Source organism: Panthera uncia, chromosome F1, assembly GCF_023721935.1.
Source record: "Panthera uncia isolate 11264 chromosome F1, Puncia_PCG_1.0, whole genome shotgun sequence".
NCBI classification, from domain to species: domain Eukaryota; kingdom Metazoa; phylum Chordata; class Mammalia; order Carnivora; family Felidae; genus Panthera; species Panthera uncia.
Genome location: NC_064813.1, coordinates 57819527 through 57839681, shown reverse-complemented (window position 1 = coordinate 57839681; position 20155 = coordinate 57819527). Strand labels below are relative to the sequence as shown.

Here is a 20155-nt window from a genome sequence, read left to right as displayed (position 1 = left end):
CCCCCCCACCCCCCCCCCCCACCCTCCCCTCCGGGTTCTCTGCTTCCTGCTGTAATGCTTGAGGCACAGAGGAGCCCTGCAGGGGTGGGTGAGAATCAGGCCTCCGGTGCATCATCCCTGGAGACAGGAAGTGGGACGCGTCTATAAACATCCATATCTGAACGTCATCCTGAGGGGCATTAAAAAGTGATGTGTTTCTTATTAAGGGTGATTGTCTTGAGGATTTGTTTTTTCTCCTGTCCAGTGGGACACACCAGTGATTCCTTGAAAACCGCTTTTTTAGTCTTTGGTTTAAGATGGACAGCACACCGATTGAAAGCATTTGCTGGTGTCAACGCCTTTCATCCAGCACTTTATTGTGAAGCTGCCATTGGTCTTCTAGAAACGATTATTGGGTGACTGCACATGAAGTTGTCATACTTTTATTCAGACGTAACTGCACAAATAATCTCAGTCCGTCTGCACTTTGAGGCAAACCAAGGAAACAGGGACTGACATTACACGGAAGGAACTTTTACCAGTCGTAGAAGTAAATTCCGTCCCGTGGGCTCAGTAGTATCTCATAAAAGAAACGTGAGTTCAGACACAGAGAAGACTCTTGACGTGGGGACCCCATGCTCCACCGACTGCTGCTCAATACTTGAACCTCTGCTGTTAGCAGCTATCAAATCCCTGGTCTACTGGAAAGTATTCATACCCACCGTTATTTGATAGGCCATTCGTAAACCTCATATCTCATGTGGGTCTGCACACTGTAAAACAGAAAAGCGTAATGATGAGGGTAGATATGATGTTCCTCTTGCGTACACGTTGAACCGAAACGTGTTTTTGGGTAAACGTGTTTAGGAGCTGAAATAATCGAATGTACGAAATTGTTTTAAGTTCCCTAAGATAGGAGTCTGTGGAATCATACAGAAACGCCAGACGTTAAGTGAGTCCATGTTGAATCTGATTAAGCTGGCAGATTCCTGGCTGCAGGAAACTAAAGCCACACACCACACACGGTGTACCATCCGGTTGTTGTAAATCAGGTTACTTTATAGCAGATACAATCAGAATGTAGGTAATGCGTATAAAAAATTACCCGTTTAGGGAACGGTTTCATTGGCAGCTTCCATGTCCATTGTTTGGGCTCTGACTTGAGTACAACAGGGGAATTCTGGTCATGTTCGATTAGAGGCCTTTCCACGCCATGCACTTGATCAGGGTTGGAAAATAGGGGTAGGGGCCCCACCGTGGAATAGGATTCACGTTCCAAATTTGTATTGCAGACAACAGGGTAGTGGCCGAAGGACGACAAGAGTTCTTTTCACCTCTTAATAAGGATCGAATTTTGTCGCTTCAGACTTGCACTTGCACCCAGTCACGGCAGGGCTTCCTCGCCCTTGGCCCCGAGCCCGCCCCCCCGCGCCCCTGCCACCATCCCTGTCCCCAGCCCCCTGCCCCCCCCACCCCAACACCTCTGGACACCAGAAGCTCTGTAGGAACCTGTTCACGCCAAAGGGAGTGTCTGTTATCCAAGAATCTCCTCTCTGCTTTTGCCAGGCCTCTGGAGGAAACGTAACGCTCTGTGGTTCATTTGCAGTTTTTGAGTCTCTGTATTTGAAACTCTTCTTTCCTCTCTAGATCTGAATGGCATAGATTTAACTCCTGTGCAAGATACTCCTGTGGCTTCAAGAAAAGAAGATACGTATGTTCATTTTAATGTGGACATTGAGCTCCAGAAGCATGTTGAAAAATTAACCAAAGGTTGGTTCGTGATGATAAATCATTGCATTGGCTTCTCGTGGCCAGAGTCCTCCTCCCGTTGGTGTTTCTGTGCCCGGTGGCCTAGCGCGGTTGGCAGAAGTACATGTCATACGGTGTTCATTGACTTGAACGCAATATCGATTTTTCAGACGTGGGAATTAGGCATTGTATTAGCTAGTTGTGTCATAGATAACCGTTAGATAATAAAATGGTCTTGGGGGCGCCTGGGTGGCTTAGTCGGTTGAGCGACCGACTTCGGCTCAGGTCATGATCTTGCGGTCTGTGGGTTCGAGCCCCGCGTCGGGCTCTGTGCTGACAGCTTGGAACCTGGAGCCTCCTTTGGATTCTGTGTCTCCCTCTCTCTCTGCCCCTCCCCCGCTCATGCTCTTTCTCTGTCTCTCAAAAATAAATAAATGTAAAAAAACAAAACAAAAAACGGTCTTTGATAATAAACCTCATCATCGTGAACAATGAACCAAATGAAGTTTCCTGCATCCTAAGGGGCAGAGGGGGCAGTGGCTCCCTCAGGCTCCTCAGCAGTGGAGGCTGACAGTTGACAGAACAAGTTGTTTTTCCAGCTGCAGTTTTTGGGAAGGAGGACCCCGCACCTTGTGCTTGGTCAGGAGGAGGATGGGAAGGAGCAAAAGCAAAGTTTGGAAAAGGTGAAGTTCCGCTTCCAAGTCAGATGGGTCCTGGGACCGAATGCTTCTCCGAGCCGCCTGCCCCGGGGGGGACCGTCGTGTTCTGTGAAAAGGCCTCGGGCCCTTTCTCACCCCAGATTCCCTGGAGGTTGTTGACGTTTTCATGCTTTGCAAGAAGCTCGTACAAGATACAGAAGAGCCTCTTGAACCATCCTTTAAAATAGTTGACATTTTACTTCTCGGATCCGGTGCTGCCGTGGCCTCTGCTCCACCCCGAACGACGGTCTTCCCCGGGGTCCGTCGGTGCAGTGGCTCCAGGTGTGAGTGGCAGGCCCTCCTGAGTCCCGCCCCCCCCCCCCCCCCCCCGGGCTGGGCCCCGCGCTCTGGTTCTGGGGGTCTTCTACACGATTCCGAGGTGCGCCAAAGTTTGCGAATCGCTGTTAGAAGAATACAGAGGTGGATGTGCTTAAGGACCCAGGTCCAAGACGTTGCAGCGCGCAGTTCTGCCTTCTGCATGAAAATGTGAAAACATTTGCATTTAAGTCCCTTGCTTTGGGAAGTGTTTCTGATATGGAGAGACGGGGAGCATTTCGTGGGCTCGCTTCCCCGGGTTTTTTGGTGCTGTGTTCCTGAGGACTTGACTCCCAAGATGCTGAAAGTACAACTGTATTCAGAATTTGATTCCGTTCATTTTCTTTAGCTTTGAATTTATGGTGGACAGTGTTACTATAGTCGCAACTGAAATGAAAACTTTTTTCATGTTTCCAAGCATTTCCGTTCATCTCTGTACACTAGTCCCCTTTCACATTCTCTTCTTTCTTCTAAATACCACAAAGAACAAAGCAGTGCCCACCAGGGATGCCGGAAATATATTACCTACTCACGATGCGCATGACTAAGTTCCTTGAGAGGATGGCATCGAATTTGGACCTCGGTCCTGTTGTCAAATGTGACTTTATTTTCACATTTATTCAGACCCCAGACACAGGCGTGCGGACAAGCAGATGGGTCCATAGCTGCAGAGACTAAGAAATGTGATCTGCCGTCTTAAAAATCTGTTTAAGGTTTTTAATCCCAAACTTGCCTCACTTACTACCATCGGAGGGGAAAGAGAAGGGACCCTTTTGTAGACCCGGAAGGTCACGCTCCTGGGGATGGCGGGTGCCGGGGCGGTCGAGGGTCGAGTGTGCCCACCTCTGCCTCAGCCACGTCCCGCTGCCTGCTGGGACAGGCGGACCCGGGTGCCAGGACTGCACACACATTTCTGAACGTTAAACCTCTTGTCACCCGTGGGTTCTGTCACCGGTTTAGGTACCGGATGCATGTCGTCCTTAAAAGCCAAGCAAGATCTGGCACCGCTGCGGTGCAGGCAGAATTAAGTAGCCGGCTGAGAGTGAGACCCCAGCTTCCCCCCAACTAGTTTCCACGCCCTCTTTAGAAAGTAACTGTTCGTGCCCACGTTGACGAGGCAGCTTATTCTGTTTTGAGCTGCTTTCTGTGGGGAGAGCTGATCCGTTGGGCTTATCTTTGGGGAGGTCAGAACGTGTGAATTTTTCCTCCCCGCCTGCTCATTGGGGAAGGGGTGACGCAGGAATAGGCTTGCTCTCCAGACTTTGCCTTCCGATACGCCATCGGTACCCAAACATAGGGGATTCTGGGAAAAACAGGACAGTGCTCCGAACACTCTTAAAAGGTCCTAGGAAGTAGATGGCAGTTAAAAACTGAACCGGCACACGATCTATGTTGTTTGAACTCTGAGACACTCAAAAAAGTTGAATTTTTGAGCTTTTCTCTCAGCAGGAGAAATGACGTCAGCTTGAATTTTTTCATGAACGCTTACAGGCCTCTGCCACTTAGTGAGTTTCTGTGGATAATGTTAATACTTCACAAGCATCCTGTGTGTTCATTCTGTGCTATTGAAGAGGTTCTGTCCTTCGGTGGCTTACGATTCTACCCGTGTGGGAACGTGCATGAGATCTTGAGGCCGCCCAGCTCAGGAAGTTCTGCTGTGCTTTGTAGGACTGGGAGGATGTGGACAGAGGTCACTGCGTTCAGACGGAGAAGAGCTTTGGGTGATGAGGAGAGTCCTAGCATCAGGGCGATTGTTTGACAAAGGTTACTTTGTAAATTATGCCGCCTGCTGCTTCTCCATGCGCTTCCGGTGATCTGATCGGAGAAGATAAATGTGTGGGCACGTGAAAGTCTGCGTCTGTGGCTAATGTGGTCTGTTTTAATCCCTTAGGTGCAGCTATCTTCTTTGAATTCAAACACTACAAGCCTAAAAAAAGGTTCACCAGCACCAAGTGCTTTGCTTTCATGGAGATGGATGAAATTAAAGCGGGGCCGATTGTAATAGAACTGTAAGTGACGCACACGCAGGATTCATGCTAGTTTAACGGTGACTAGTAGTTCTTCTCGGTATGTGACCAAAGACTAGGTCAGCTCTCAAAGTGTTTTAAACCATGATCTTTCTACTGTGGTTACAGATACAAGAAACCCACTGACTTTAAAAGAAAGAAATTGCAGTTATTGACCAAGAAACCACTTTATCTTCACCTACATCAGACTTTGCACAAGGAATGATCCTGACATGGGTGACCTGGAACGTCTGTGAATCCTACCACTCAGTAGAGACCATCCTAGCTCGTGTAGCACAGCCCCCTCCGCCAGGCAGGAAGCAGGCCGCGCCCACGCCGGGAGGCCACAGCGAGTCCGCAGCATTCACAGTCCGCACGCCGCTGACACGGACGACCCCTTTGGATACAGGCTTGTTGTAGTTTTGAAACCTGTTTTTACTTTTCTAGTGTTTGTGCAATTCGTAGTCTCTCTTCTAACTTACCGCTGTTCCTGCCCTGCTTCCTGGAACAACACTGCTGTCGTAGGATGTGCTCACCTTCGAAACTAATACAGCAATAAGATTGTGCTAGAATGTACACGTCGGTTCACTTCTGCTCCAGTATGCTTTTTTGGTTTTTTGAGTTAACGCCAGACTTTGGGCTGATGTGGGTGGGATGGTGTGAAACTTTCCCGAGAGGAACTGGACCAGATTTTGCTGCCCAGGGAGGTCAGTCTGGAATTGTATAGGCGGCTCCTCAGACGTGGCCTGAATTCACCCCGATCTCTAGTTCTCCTGTTTAGAAATCGTGTGCCTTGGCCGGATCGGTGTCCCCTGTGGGAGCGTTCCAGATGACCGGATCGCTTTCGAGAGCGCGGATTTGTGGTCCAGTCGACGGGCGGGTCCGCTACGTCACACACACCGCTGTCCTGAGGGCGACTCCAGCGTTAACGGTGGAACCGTCTCAGAACAACTGCAGGTGTCTGGACGGCTCCGTAACGTCTTCTGAGTCGTGTTAACCCGAGTCCGACGCTGACGAGACACTGCAGGAATAACTGCTGTTTTTCTGACAACTGATTGTGAAACCTTAAAGCCTGCACCCCTCTTCTTCAAGTGGGGAGCGTGCAAAACCTGGAGCTCCTCTGTGGTTTCTTTACGTAGGTAGATAGGATCGCCATTTATTTCCTAGATCTACTGACTTTCATCCCTAGGGAAATACGCAGGTCATGAGCTTACTATAATTTGACTATTTACATTACTTTTGACTTAATGGGGCGTAAATAAAACTTCCAGAGTACACCCGAGGTAGATATTTGATACACGGGACAGGAAGGTTTGGGGTGGGCTTTCCGTGGGTCAGACGTAGAACCCACATATTTAATACTATTTTAAGTGCCCAGTGCTAGCATGAGGGGAATGCAGCGCCAGTCCTTGGCCTGTTTTTCAACTAGCCGAAGAACCCTAGGCGTCCCTTCGGCGTTTGCTTTTTAAAATAAGTAGCCACAATGAAGTGTTCTAGCCCTTGAGCGCTTCTCGAGAGCTGGTCTTTGCCTTCCGTTGTCTGTCAGTTCTGTTCCAAGAGGGGGGTTATAAACTGTGAGCCTGGAGGAATTCCCAGCCAAATTAATCCTTTCTCTCGTTTTGATTAGACTAATCCCAAGATGATTCAGTCCACGATAGCTCGAGGGGAAGAATTTGCCTTAATAAATTACCTTGCTGTTCACTCCACCCTCAGAGCGGGAGCTGTCGGCCCCCAGACCGTCAGCTCCTCAAGGGGCAAGAACCACATTTTCTCCAAGTCGTGTAAACGTCCTGAGGTGCTTGACGGCACGCTGTAGCCTGGAGAGCACGCAGTCCCTTCTGTTCGATGTTGCTGACGAGACCGAGAAAATAATCCCGTGAAGTACCTACTATTAAAATGTAGCAAAACTGATACGTTGGTCTTTCTCTTTTCTCATAGACCGTAAGACATGTATGTCAGTGATAACTTATATGAAGGAGCATCTCCTGTCATTCACATAAATGGTCTGTATGAACTACAGTTGCCTTTCACACCAGTATCAAAGAAGTTTAACGGATGCTGTGATTAGCCGAGCTTTAATTCAGACCCGAACGGAATGACAGAACAAGTGATCACCTCGAAGCAGTAGACCCAGAACACGGTGCTTCCCACCAACTACTTTTCACTTTCCAATGAAAAAACTCAGCTACTGAACGGTCACTGTGGTCGAAATGCTTTCAGGCCGAAACACGGCTGCCTCAGAAACGAGATGGGTTTAGCCACTAAGCCCAGATCCACGCTTAGCCGGTGACGGCTTCTGGAACGGCTGGAGCCCAGGGACCCCCTCCCCCACCTCCACCCCCCAGGCGCTGGGCTCCCCTGGACCCTGCTGCGGCAGCGGCGGTGCCGTCCGAGGCTGGGCTGGGCGCCGACTACGGCAGGCTCACAGCGGCTCGGGTGAGCGGTAGGTACTCGAGTTGCTCTACAGGTCACGGACTGTGCAGAAATAGGAGATACAGGACAGACCCCGGAAAAAGTTCGCGGCAAAAAAGACTGGCTCTGATTTTAAAATAGATCTAATGCACCTTTCCTACTTGCTTCTCTCTCCTAGCAGGTATGACCTATATTCTAACACTATATACGAGACATCGTATGAACTGCCTAATTTTTGTGTCCAGAGACCGACATATTCAAAAGTTGCATTTGCGGACTTAATCGTATTTTACCCAGTTAAAAACAACCTATGCGATTAAGTATGGAGGTGTTCCTCTTACGTTTCCTCTCTTGACATGAAATGGGAAGACCTACATATGAATTCTCTTCCTGCGGAACTACTTCTGTATTCCTTAAGAATTTTGAAGAGTGGTCTTCTTTCGATGGTTATCTTCCTAAAGTGGTATTTCTTAGTTTAGTACAAAGAGAAATCTTTGTTTCACAGCTAAGCTTTAGTTTTTATTTCATAGCGTGTTGTTAGTACATTAAATTTACGACAAGTCATGGTCTAGGTTTCAGTAGTATCAGGATGTCACAGAACTTCGGAGAAGGGGAAAGCATAGCCTCAGTAGTGAATACCAGCCTTTTCTAATTTTGATTAAATCGTAAACGTTGTTTCAAAGACGTGGCATAGAAATGGGGATAGTTAGGACTTTAAATATGGCATAATCCCAGATTCGTAGGCTTACCGATTTTCAAATCTAAGTGCCAACATTCCAGTCTTGATGTGGGAGTGGTTGGTAATCAACAGGAAGAACTGAGGTCCTAAACCACCCTTTCTCAGAGTAGTGCCCTCTTCCGATCCTTTCCCCCATATTCCTTGAAAACCAGAGGCAAAGGATGGGAGAAATACTACATTCTACTTTTTTAAAAAGAAATTTCCTTACTTCTTATGGTCACAACACATCCTGTTCAGTTTTCTGTTTTGCACCCTCAAAGCAAGAATGGTAAAGGTAACATCAGGTCAGACGACTCTTCCCCGATGGAAACTCATCCTCAGGAGAGCATTCTCACCCAGGCAACGAAAGTCACCGGAAAGCACACGGATGCCGTACAGTAAGGGCCCACAGGCCTCCCTGAAGGTCAAGGGAGACGCGCGGTTGTGGTGTTCCCAGGGGACGTTAGGCTGACCACCACCCCCCCCCCCCCCCACAGTGAGCAGCAGGGAGCTTGCCGCCGGGTCACGACTCCAGCTCTGGGAGCCCGTGTTTACACGGTTCCAAGATGGCACAGTCCTCGTGAGAAAGCAATCCAATGAATCGACAGACACTTGGGAAATACTAATAACCAAATTTTTATGAACTATTACTACAAAGAACTTCAGCAAGAAGGGAGAGTTAATGATCTTTTAGTAAACATTTTTAGCGTAACAGTCTTTGCGACCAGGTATTTTAAAAAACCAAGCTTATAAACACCATTGCTCTGTATTCAACTGGTGCACACTAAAAACAGGATAATAAATGGAAATACATGTTCTAGCATTTCCACAGGAAATGTTCATATTTCTCAGGACTCTAAATCATGGAGCAGTTACGCGCTACGTTAACTAGAACACAGGTATTCTTTATTGCACATTTCAAGGTTGTCAGAAGGCTCTAGCTTATGAGGTGGTTTTTATTTAGGGGGGTAAATGGTATTTTTCAATTGTTTGGCTCAAAAATGCACACTGCCAGGGCAGCTTGGTTCTAAAAACATACCTTTTAAAATAAACTTCTGGATTCTGAAGCCAATGAAATCCTTTACCGTAACCAATGTGCCCAGCCCACTTTCTCTCAGACTGAACGTCAGAGGTCAGAGTTACGGGCTCTGTTTTAAAGCCTGTGAACAGTCCGGGCTGCTGCTCTGTGAGGCAGCGGGGGGCTCGTCTCTGGAGCCAGAAGGCAGGAAGTCTCTTGCAGCAGGTGGAGGCGGATAATCCTGGGGGCCGTGGGTTGGCGGTGGTGGTCGAGTACCGGGAATAAAGTACTCTCTCGGGCCAAGAGAGCCTAAAGGTCTAAAAGGTGTGTGTCCCGGGAGAAATTCTCGAGGGTCGAGAGGCAGGTCCCGCTTCCCAGGTGGAATGCCTGGCGCGTATTCCCTCAAGCCTAGTGGTGGACGTAAGCCAGGACCTGGAAAGAATAAGTCACGTAAAAGCATGCGAACACACGTGGGCACGTCAGTCTTTAATTTCTCACAACTTGAGAAGCCAGGTGGCGGCACCCGCACTTCAGGCAGGAGGCAAAGTGAAGTTCTAGGCCGACGGCCGGCCAGCCAGGAAACAACACAAGCAGGATCTAGACGTGCCTCGACCTAGCTTGTGTGTTTTCTGTCCCACAGTTCTGCCAGCTCTGTCTCACAAGGGCTTGGTTTGTACTTGAAAGCACCGTGTGTCACAGCAAGAAGACAGACTGAAATAAGGGCTTTACTGCAACAAAGAAGTGTGACAGGACCATCTCCCTGTCTGCTGCCGTGTCAGAACTTCAGGCAGTAGCTCAGCATCCACCCGACACGCCACCAGACCCGGGAGCCTGCCCCACCGGGGAAAGGCCTTCTGGCCACCCCCCAATTAAATGCTCCCTTCTCTTAGAGCTAACGCTGCCCTACCCGTGATTCCCAAGGTGGGGACTGAAGGTTCAATCTCTCTCTCCTATCGTCTATGATCCCCTGCATATCCTTCCATCGTGGTGATTACAAGCTTTGTTTCCTGACCGATGTCTGTGGTCCAGAGGACACTGTAAACTCTTGAGCTGGGAGAGGGAGTTCTATCCATCTGCAGAAGTAGTATTTCTGGCTTTCTAGAAATCTCTCTGGTCTATGAGATACCTACTGCCCATCTCCGTATAGGGGGACTGTGCAGCCCCCCACGTGCCCAAAAGAAAGCGTACTCAGCTTGCTTTGCCCTTTTAGTAGATGGCCCTGTAAAAGCCACTATTAAAATTTCAACAAGGAACAGAGAGAAAAGATGAATTCCACTCTACAAGTCAATTACTACCATTCAATTACCGTACCAAATGGTGGGGGCAGCGGCCGAGGCCCGAAAGGCCCGCAGAGCGGGGGTGGCGGTCCGTATCGAGTGGGGGGTGGTAGAGGGCCTCCCACGGGCGAGCTCATGAGGGGCACCCCTGGGAAAGGAGGAGGCCCTTTTGCAGCCATAGGAACCTGCGGAGCAGAAGCAGTTAAAATTCTGGAAGACTCGGGTATAACACACACAAGCACCAACACCAATAAAAGCTGAGACCCAACGAAGCAGAGGTCAGGCACCTGTCCAAAGGACAACCAGTGTGACAAAGCTTTACCCCTCCCGTCTCTTCCCACTGGCAGCTCAGGCAGGTTAAAGGGATGACCCAGGAGCTAACACCTTCCCTGTCCTATTACTGCTAGAATACGCAAGGTGGAGAAAGCAAGAGGACTGCTGAAGGACATTAACAGAGGTGACTGCTAAGAAATCCTACCACAAACACCACAATCCATTCCTAGGGCAACCCCTTCACCCCCATGTCCTTCCCACTGCCACAACAGGGCACTATTTCCATACTAAGCATGGACAGAACAAGGGGCTGAAAAATCCGCTTTCTACACATGTGACAATAGCGACCATTCAGAGTGCCTTCAATTTCATGTATTTAATCTGCAGATCTCTCAATCTCCAAGTATGAACATCCTGTTTTAAACATGAAGGAACAGAGACACAAAGTATTAATTTGCTGAAGGCCACACGGCATGTAAACAGCCAGGCTGCCATTCAGGATCACGTCTGCCTGGCCTCCCCCGCCTACCGGCACTTCTGCTCCCCCAACCTAACAAAGGGGCCTCTACTCTCTGAAGTCTACTCCAGGGTTTCAGATCTTGTCCAAGATGCCCATGGATAAAAAGACCTCAAGAGACGCATGTCCCTCGAGTCCTGCGCGGAAACTTAGAGAAGCAATGTTCTCCATACAGGGAGGCAGGTGGAGCTCTCATATTTACCTTCATTCACCAGTAATGCTGTGCTTTCTCATTAGAGACCCTGACCTCCTTTCCTGTGGGAAACTGGGTTGGAAATTCTAGACTACCACGCATACTCTGATTTCCACACAGAGAAGCACCGTGAGGACCGGTGTGGCTCTGGTAGAGAACACGCTCGTGTGAACGTAACCGAAGGGTACTGCTGGAAACCCACACGGCAGGTAAGGACAGATCTCCACCGGTGAGGATTTCACCTGCAGCAAACATTCTTCCCTTGCCAGTCCGTAATTTCAGATTACTCAAGACAGCGTCTGCCTAGCGTACAACTGGAGATATTCTTAAATGCCACACTTGGTGTGACGGTGAATTCTATATAGAGTTACTTTCCTTCGCCTCACAACACTTAACGCCGAGGCACACACAATGCAAAGCTGGAGTGGGGGCTTTCCACATTCTTTAGTTCATTATAAGAGATGTTCTGAACAGGTGAACGGCCTAACCAAAACAGGCAAAAGGAGGAAAACCAACCAGTCAGATTTCAGCAACCCAGCAACACTTTCAAGTCAAAGACGACAAGATCAATACTGCCATGCAATTTAAAGCCAAGCAGATTAGTGTCTGCTTCCCTTCCAGAAATACACCAAGTACAAGCTCAGTTCAGTCCTCGACCTCTAAGTACTTACTACTACTGACTGCTCAGCCACAGATGGAATGCTGGGAGCTGAGGGGCCTTCGGGGTCTTGGGCAACAGTTTGCTTTTTAAAAAAATAAATGAGATACTACAGATGTAACAGGCACACAGATGGATGATGCAGAGAGAGGATGTTGCAGAAGTTCAGTGTTTGCTGAAATACCTAGTTACGACTCAGAACACCTGCAGAACTTACCTTGCCTTCATCCATCACCTTAGTAGGGGAAGAGCTTCTCGAGCTGCTGTTCGCCATGGGAGCTGCACCGGGTCCTGGATCTGCTGAAGGCCAGAGAAAGGACTTAGATTTATCCTGCCTTATCTTCGCCCCGAGGAAGAGTAAGAAACCCTGGGATTTTAGACTCTCGACACACTCAGATCCCTTACCAGAGGCAGAGGGTTTCCCAGATGCCTCAGATGACCATCGAGGACGAGGTGGAGGCCCGTCCACTGATCCTTGAGAGAGAAAGAACAGAGCCCTTGTATGGGTTTTTCAGAAGAAACGGACCAATTGTGGACAGGTCAGGGTTCAACTCTACCTAGAAAGCAACATTAAAAACGGGTCTCCTAATACACATGAGGGGAGATCCCAAACTTACAAACAGACTTAAAGGATTAAGGCGAGCTGTCTGACGGAAAGAACAGCAAGAAAACGTACGTTAACAGCACCGGCAGGGACTTTGGGCTACAGGCCTGCCGCAGCGGCACACACTGATGGTTTTCAGTGTGTGTAATCTGACCTCCGTACCTTGCCAAGCATTACAGACGTATTTTAAGAAATAGGTACAGCATGGTATATTAATGGGCTGTAAATTATAAAGTCTTTTATAGCTACTTTTACAATACTCCAGGGAGGAACCCCATAGAAATTTAAAGATAAAGGCTTATACTTTGCAGTGAAGAATTCAAAAGCAAAAAAATGATATTTATCGTTACATAGTCTATATTTTTATGTATTTATATGTTACATTAATGTTAATAATAAACTTTCTGTTCTAAAGCAGGTCTTACAGCTGACTATTTATTCAGCAAGACAAATTAAGAATTTTTTTCTCTATACCGAGCAGACCCAAATTCTAAAATGTTGTTTGCATTAGAATTCTCAAAAGATGGGGGGAAAACCTCTAGGAGCCCCAGTTTACTGCGAGGTAAAATGTGAATGCTCACCGAATTCACTTCTAGGCATGTCTCTTCGATTGAGGGTAGCAGAGAGCGGTCTGGCAGGTGGGTCAGCCGTCGGGGGAGGGGAGCACTCCCCCCCACTCACAGGAGATGGACCAAAAGAGCCGTTCTGGCTCAGAGGACCTGACGATGACAGTGCCCTGTTACCACTCTGAGGCCACCTTTCTTTACTGAGTTCTTGGGGTTACTTCTAGGGCATCATAACTAAGACACACAGAAATAAAATGTGATTTCTGTACATTTTGACCACAACCTCGAGTGCTGCCCTTTCAAAGTGCTGCTACCTCTCCATGGAGGGTTCTGGGCGCTGGGTCTTCCCGGCCGTGGCTTCACAATCACGGGCTCTTCCTGCAGCACTGCCATCTTCTGGGTTAATTCCAGTAACCTGGATGCGGAGGGAAAATGGACTCACATATGAAATACAAAACTCCCCCATGCGATAACCAGAAGCACAGCCTGTATTAACCCTAAAACGCACTGAAAACGCAATTCAGTATCCCATACTTGTGTCTCAGGTTGGCAGCTTCCCTCTTCTCCTCAGCGATAGCTCTTTCTGCAGCACGAGCCTTGAGCTGTTGGAGAAAACAAGATCCAAATCAGTTGTGGTGGGCCACACACAAAATAAAGGAAAGGAAAAACAAATCTTACCCAGTTATCATGAGCTTTCTTCTCGTGAGTAGCAATCTGGAAAAGACAACACATCAAAAGCTGTGTTTAGGGACTCGTTTAACAGGCACTACAATAGTCCACTAGCTACCAAAGAATTCTGCAGCTCTAGGGCAGTATGGTAATTACCTGGGTTTTAAACGAGCGCTCGGTTTTCTGTAATTCATCCTCCATTTCTTGAATTCTGCGCCTAAGAATCACACTTGCGTTTATCAATTAAAGTGCAACTAAAGAATAGTTTCAACAGTCTCACCACACCCCCTTGACTGTAACACCTGCACTCCTGCGGGCTCCGGGCTCCATCCACAGCCTCGTGGTCATAAGAAGAGCATAACATGATCAAAACTAATATTAATTTCCCTACTATTTACCGGCTGGAGATTCTGAGTTGATACGCTAATCTTACGACTGTTCCTCGATGTTCTCAAGCAATTCTGCTAAAGATATCTTTCTCCTCCATTAAGTATAGCCACGGAAGATCTCCCAGAGCTGCCACCCCTGAGTCTATCAAATGGCACAATCGCTTTCATGATTTCTGCTACATCATTACAGCAAACAGCCTTCCGAAAACAATTACTCCAACACACAAAACCCCCCGGAACCGTTGGCACGAACCAAGTTCCCTTACGGTCTTGCCAGTATTGGGTATAAAGAAAGTCTGTTAATGTGACGTTTTTTCCTTTGTTAACCTAAACTTTTTTTTTCCCTCACATGAATTAACTGTACTTACACCCTTTGACCGTTTATTTATGTTCTGGGCTACTTTGTTCTACACACTGTAACATGTTTTTTTAAGAAGCCAACAGTAGTTTCCCCAGTCGCTGACCCCTCTTTCAAAGCTGAACTCACTTGTACGTTTTTACTTCCTCTGCAGCCAAAAGCGCCTTTTCATCTGCAGCTGACAGCCGCTGCTCTCGGTCTTGCCGCTCATACTCTTCTTGACTCAGTTTCCTAAGACAAAATCGGTCGTCAGTCGAAAGTGTGTGTCTTCCCAGTGGCTTGAATGCCTCTAAGCACACATCACCTTCCCCTCCTCTCTAAAACACGCAGCAGACGTATAAAGTCAGGAGAGAGCTCAAACCTGCCATTCAAGGATAAAAAAATCAATCTCTAGCCTGTTGGCAAATCACCTGCACTTTCTAATGTCTCATAATTCTTCACTCACCAGTAAAGAAATGTCAAAAACTCTACATGCCCAGGGACAAGTTCCTTGTGCTTAACACAGTGAAAGCCCACTTCCCTGTGGAAGGCCCGGGCTGCTCAACCTCACACAGGTAAGCTTCAGGTAAAGCAAGCGATCATTACTTCTCTTATTTCTACCACAGGAAACCTATAGTTACTTTCCTTATTGCTATCATGGAAGGACTGCTTCTCAATCCGAGACGGGTACCACAATAAGAGAGTCGGCCAAAGAAGGCCTTTTAGAACATGTCTTGTAACCTGTGCAATTAACCACAGAACATTCCCACACTTCAGATATGGAACACCTACTACCTATTTCAACGGAATTGTGATTTGAGAACAATCTCAGAACTGGCCATGTCTAGTGAATAAAACAGATAAAGAATCCCAGATGTTGCATTATCAGGATATTACCTACTGGAAACTGGTTTTAACCCAATTAACCTTCAAACTCAAGATGTTAATCTACTATAAAACAGACTGCAATGGCAGCAATGTTTAAAGGTTTAAAAATGCTGTTCTCAGGGCGCCTGGGTGGTTCAAGTCAGTTAAGCATAGAACTTCAGCTCAGGTCATGATCTCAGTTTATGAGTTCAAGCCGTACTTCAGGTGAGCATAAGGCCTGCATCGGGTGAGCCCCACTTCTCTCTCCCTCTCTTCCCTCATGAGAGTCTGTCTCTCTCCCTCTCACTCACTTGTGCCCTCTCTTTCTCAAAAAACATAAAAATAAAAATGCTATTCTCGTTGCCCTTGTACATCTTTGCCCGTAAGTCTAATTCAAAAAACACTTAACTTGAAACTTAAATTTCTATGAATCAGAAGCAAAATGAGAAGAGCTATAGTTAAAGGGTTTAATAACAGGAAAGAGAAGAAAGGTTTATATATTCTTTTATACTTAATACTCAGCAAAATATCGTATGAGTGGCTATGATATATTGGTTACCTAGTAAGACGCTAAGTCAAAAGTATGAGCAAAGTACTCTCCCTGCACTAACAAAGCTCACAGTTTACCGTGTAAAAGATGCACATAACAAGAGGAAAATCCCTGTCTCTGGCTTAGGAAGAGATGTGAGAAAAGATGAGTCAATGTTTTTTCCAGTGATGAAGGAGTTGGTCTGAGAATACTGAGAACGATTAGAACACTGGACAAAAACATAAAAAATGTGCGTGGAGGCATCAGAGAGCTAATGTATTAGCTAACAAGTGAATATATGAGACCAAGTACCAGGAGGAAGAGGAATCTCAGAATTACAAGAAAGCCTGGTATCTGAAGCCACCTTTTCCCCAGGTTCATCCCACACACTGAAGACAACAGAGACCTTAGGAGACTGAGCATAGCTTTCAACGGACCCTGGGTTCTAAGAAAAATAAGTGGAGTTCAAGGTTACCAATGACGGGGACCCCCAGTAAAAGCCCTAGGGTTTGGGTTGAGACTCGAAAGAGCTATGCAGACAGGCAATACAGTGTCCTTTGAAGGGATGAGGCCATTTCCGAAGGATCTGAATTGCTGACTATATTAAAAATCAAATGACCACGTGCTAGAAATAAACTCCCATCTTTTCTGTAGGAAAATCACATCACCCCTCTCATTTCCTCTACAATTAATACACAATTTCTGCCTCTCAATCATTGACCGGGCACTCTAAAAGACATCGAGATCAAATTCTAAAAAACGAGGGATGGACCCATCAGGTATCCACACATGGGAATCATTACACACACATCAAAATAATTATGCCTTACATATTCAAGAAAGTAAAAGTCACAATTAACAGATGTTAACAGAAGAGAAACTATCAAACTGAAACACAGTCACTGACATGAACTGAATGACTTCAGCAGCTGATCTGGCAAGCAAAGTGAGATTTTAGCACACTGGGAGACAGGGCAGGTAAAAACCAATCCAGAATGAAGCAAATCCTGGTAAGAATGTAGGGGACACAGGGGAGATCATAAAAAACAGTGTAAATGGAATTTGAAAAGAAGACAGAATGAGGCAGAATACACAAGGACCCCCAAATCAAGAGGTGCCTACGACCCCAAGCAGCATAAATGCACACGAGATGGGGGAGGGCAGGGAAGCAGGGAGACCTGAGCACCTCCCGGTAAAGCTGCTGAAAGTCAGAAAGAATGACTGAGGGCAACAAGGGCAGGGGTGAGACGTGTGAACAAGGAAAAGAAGCCTGATCCTGGACTCCTCACAGAGACTATAAAACCGGCAAGTACCTGGTTGCTTCTACAGTGATGACATTAAGCGGCTGCGCACGCGGTGGGGGGGCCCTAACAGAGACACGCTCGCACAGACACACGGATCGAATCTGCCACTAAGGGACGTCCTTCAAGTAGAATGAACACGACCCCGAAGGAAAGACTGCAGGTGTGCAGACAACGAAGAACCACAGGAACTATGAATCTGTGCATCAACAGAAGGAACACTGGCCAGAAGGCAGTGCGACAAGACAGGAGAAACGTGTGTGGAGGGTAGGTGTCTAGAGAATTGTTCGGACAGCATCTAAGGCAGGGGCTAAAGCCCAGAAAGAGGTAAATCCATTAATTCAAGTCAGACTTTGACAAGTTCAGGGTGTATGGTGTGGTCTTTCGGGTAATTAGCTGGAGAGGGGAATGGCAACCTGTAACTACCCAGTGTACACAGGGGAAAAGCAGAATTACTGAAAATATTCAAACACCCCAAAGACAGAAAGAAGGAAGAAACAAAAGAACACAGAACAGGCCATCAATAGAAAGCAAACAGCAACAGGTAGATTTAAATCTAAACATATATTTAGGAGTTACGTTAGAAGAAAAGATGGGCACTCCCCCAGTCTCTTCAGCTACCTACCTATTTATTGCTGCAACTCACGTCGGAAAAGATTTGAAGGAACATGAACTTTTCGGGAGGCAGAGGCTGCCAGGGGGAAATACCGCCAAAGGACCTTTCACTGCAGAGAAAGCAGCGCACACAGGCTCCAAGCGGCCACAGGGCAGGACGCGCCCCACGTCGCTACAAGACATGCACCCGAGAGGCAGCTCCCGCAACTGAGGGCAGTGCCCCACGTGCCCGCGACACAGTCCGGCACCGATCCACAAGACAGTGGAGCATTTCTCATAGACTGTAAGCACAGGAGGACACGAAGACTCGCGTTTTAGAAAGCTCACTCTGGGCTGAGACAGAATTCATCGGAGCCTGGAGGAGGGGGTGCAAGAAAGGGAAAGTGGGAAGAGGTGATGAGTCAGGGACTGGCAGGGAAGAGGATATGGGGAGGAAGAGCGGGGTACAAGCCAGGCATGGTGACCCTGCGCGTGTCGGACGAACGGAATAAAGTAGTGCCACGATGACGATCGTCAAGAAAACAACTGCCGTTTAGGACGTTCAGATTACTTCTGGTGGCAGAGAAGTGCTCTTTACAAAAGTAATGTAATGAGAAATATTTCTCTGAAAGAGGCCAGGTATTTAGAGGGCTGGCCTGAAAGAAATTTGGAAAATCTAAACTGATTGTGTGGTGAGCCAGGAGTTAGAGAAAACATCAGTGGTATGGTTTCCATGTTTAATGGCATCAGGCAACAGCAGCTTGAGTTTAAATTTCAAAAAGAGGAAGTATGCTTAGCAGGACAAGCCTTCTCAGAAATCCAGGATATGCCGAAGAGTAAAGCAGAGGAGCAAACCCATATGGCAACTGCCACTGACAAGCTATTTTTAGAGAACGCGGGTATTTTCACGGAGAAGAAAACGTAAAATGAACCGCAAAAGTGTCTTTCACAAGACACACCTAACTCCAAATCTGAGCTGTAGATTTCAGGAGATTAATACCTAAACCTACACACCAATCCGGTATTTCGAGATTTAGAACTCCAAACGTCCTTGCCACAATTACACTGTGTAAAGTTTAATGTGAGCATCTGACTACATGAAGTCCAAAACTTAGAACACCTTCCTATAACTAAATATTCCTTCTGGAACATTTATTCTACTAAACATCATGTCCTACAAATCACTCAGGATTCTGAAAGTCTATACGTTAAGAAGTAGTAGACCAAACACAGGACAGATCAGTTACTTAAATGCCACAAAAAAACAAAGCGAAGCTCGTGGTGGAGCCACGACAGGGAGCAGGTGGGTCTCCACACGGCAGGCACAGCGGTGACACCGGCACCGGGAAACCGCGCCGGCCACAATTTCAGATGACTGATTGGAATGGAAGAAAAATGCAAGTTACGGGAAACGAAAAAGAGACAAAGACCAATCTCTACTAACTACGATGGCAAAGCCCCACAAATAATGTTCACAAAAGACAGAATTCTGTCCAGGAGTCCCACGTTTGCTCACACGACACGACACGACAGTGAAGGGCGAGGCGTGAGCATCTTACTTCTGCAGAGCCATCTCCTTCTGCTGATACAGTTCGTTCAGAATCTCCACCTTCTGCCTCAGGGTTTTGCACTCGCCTTCCAGGCCGGCTTTGGCCGACTGCAGCGAACTGCGCTCCTCTTCCAATTTCTTTATCTGGCCTGTGAAGGACAGAACAGCTGGGCTGTGTGTGTACACGGGACTTGCGAACTGGGGGTGGAGGGATGCGAGAGGGGGTAAGAAACGCAGCACCTTCTCCTCAGGAAGGAGCCTACCTTCCAGGTTGCATTTAGTAGACATCGAGGCTCTAAGCTTAAATTGTAGAAGTTTTAGATCCTCTTCGACTACTGATATTGCAGTTTGCGTCTAAAAATTCCAAAAGAGCGAAATGGTCTTACGAGGGAGGCACAGTGAGAATTCACAGGCACTCATGGTACTCCGCAAAAAAGATCATACCCGAGAAATGTCCATCATCTGCTTAATTTGATTTCTCATCTTCTCATTCCGGTCACCTAAAATACAAAACGCTTTAATCGCTTTTTCCTCCTTTGCTTTTTAACTATATTTTCTTGATTTCTCCAAAAGTAAACAATTACAGTATTCAAACATTCAAAGGAAAACCAAATTAACCAATACAACTGATGAGGCTCCATGACTTTTAAAAGAATTGCAAACTTAGATTCAAAAAGTAAATTCCTAGTTTGCACAAGAAAAATGGTATCTGTGCCATTCTCAAACAAGAAGCGATGTGTGAATGAAGGCTCTTCTCTCTCAGGTCAGGTATCTTATTTATTATTCTTATTTTTTAAATCTACTTGTTTGTTTTGAGAAAGAGCATGTGCATGCACATGCACGCAGACACACACACACACACACACACACACACACACACACACACGAGTGGAGGAGGGGTGAGGGGGCAGGGGAAGCGCAGACAGAGAATCCCAAG

The 20155-nt window shown here is 47.1% G+C and overlaps 2 protein-coding genes across 12 annotated transcripts in view; one reads left to right on the top strand and one right to left on the bottom strand.

The window, feature by feature from the left end:
* The window catches only part of AIDA (axin interactor, dorsalization associated), a 39311-nt gene extending 32508 nt beyond the window's left edge, over nucleotides 1-6803 (top strand). For 2 of the 5 annotated variants that reach the window (XM_049635247.1, XM_049635246.1), the window contains 3 exons: nucleotides 1627-1749; nucleotides 4633-4750; nucleotides 4877-6658. In XM_049635247.1, coding sequence (XP_049491204.1) covers nucleotides 1627-1749; nucleotides 4633-4750; nucleotides 4877-4973 — 338 coding nt within the window. In that variant the 3' untranslated portion in view covers nucleotides 4974-6658. Of the gene's footprint in view, nucleotides 1-1626; nucleotides 1750-4632; nucleotides 4751-4876; nucleotides 6659-6685 lie in introns of those variants that run through there. The other 3 variants (XR_007458944.1, XR_007458942.1, XR_007458943.1) reach the window with 3 other exon arrangements.
* A 1958-nt stretch (nucleotides 6804-8761) lies between these two features.
* The window catches only part of MIA3 (MIA SH3 domain ER export factor 3), a 54794-nt gene continuing 43400 nt past the window's right edge, over nucleotides 8762-20155 (bottom strand). For 2 of the 7 annotated variants that reach the window (XM_049635233.1, XM_049635234.1), the window contains 14 exons: nucleotides 19663-19718; nucleotides 19482-19572; nucleotides 19229-19367; nucleotides 14529-14630; nucleotides 13809-13869; nucleotides 13662-13697; nucleotides 13518-13585; nucleotides 13298-13398; nucleotides 12999-13136; nucleotides 12219-12287; nucleotides 12031-12110; nucleotides 11827-11898; nucleotides 10207-10357; nucleotides 8762-9327 (listed from right to left, as the gene is read on the bottom strand). In XM_049635233.1, the coding sequence (XP_049491190.1) occupies nucleotides 9017-9327; nucleotides 10207-10357; nucleotides 11827-11898; nucleotides 12031-12110; nucleotides 12219-12287; nucleotides 12999-13136; nucleotides 13298-13398; nucleotides 13518-13585; nucleotides 13662-13697; nucleotides 13809-13869; nucleotides 14529-14630; nucleotides 19229-19367; nucleotides 19482-19572; nucleotides 19663-19718 (1475 nt within the window). In that variant the 3' untranslated portion in view covers nucleotides 8762-9016. Of the gene's footprint in view, nucleotides 9328-10206; nucleotides 10358-11826; nucleotides 11899-12030; nucleotides 12114-12218; nucleotides 12288-12998; nucleotides 13137-13297; nucleotides 13399-13517; nucleotides 13586-13661; nucleotides 13698-13808; nucleotides 13870-14528; nucleotides 14631-19228; nucleotides 19368-19481; nucleotides 19573-19662; nucleotides 19719-20155 lie in introns of all 7 variants that reach the window. The other 5 variants (XM_049635228.1, XM_049635232.1, XM_049635227.1 and 2 more) reach the window with 4 other exon arrangements.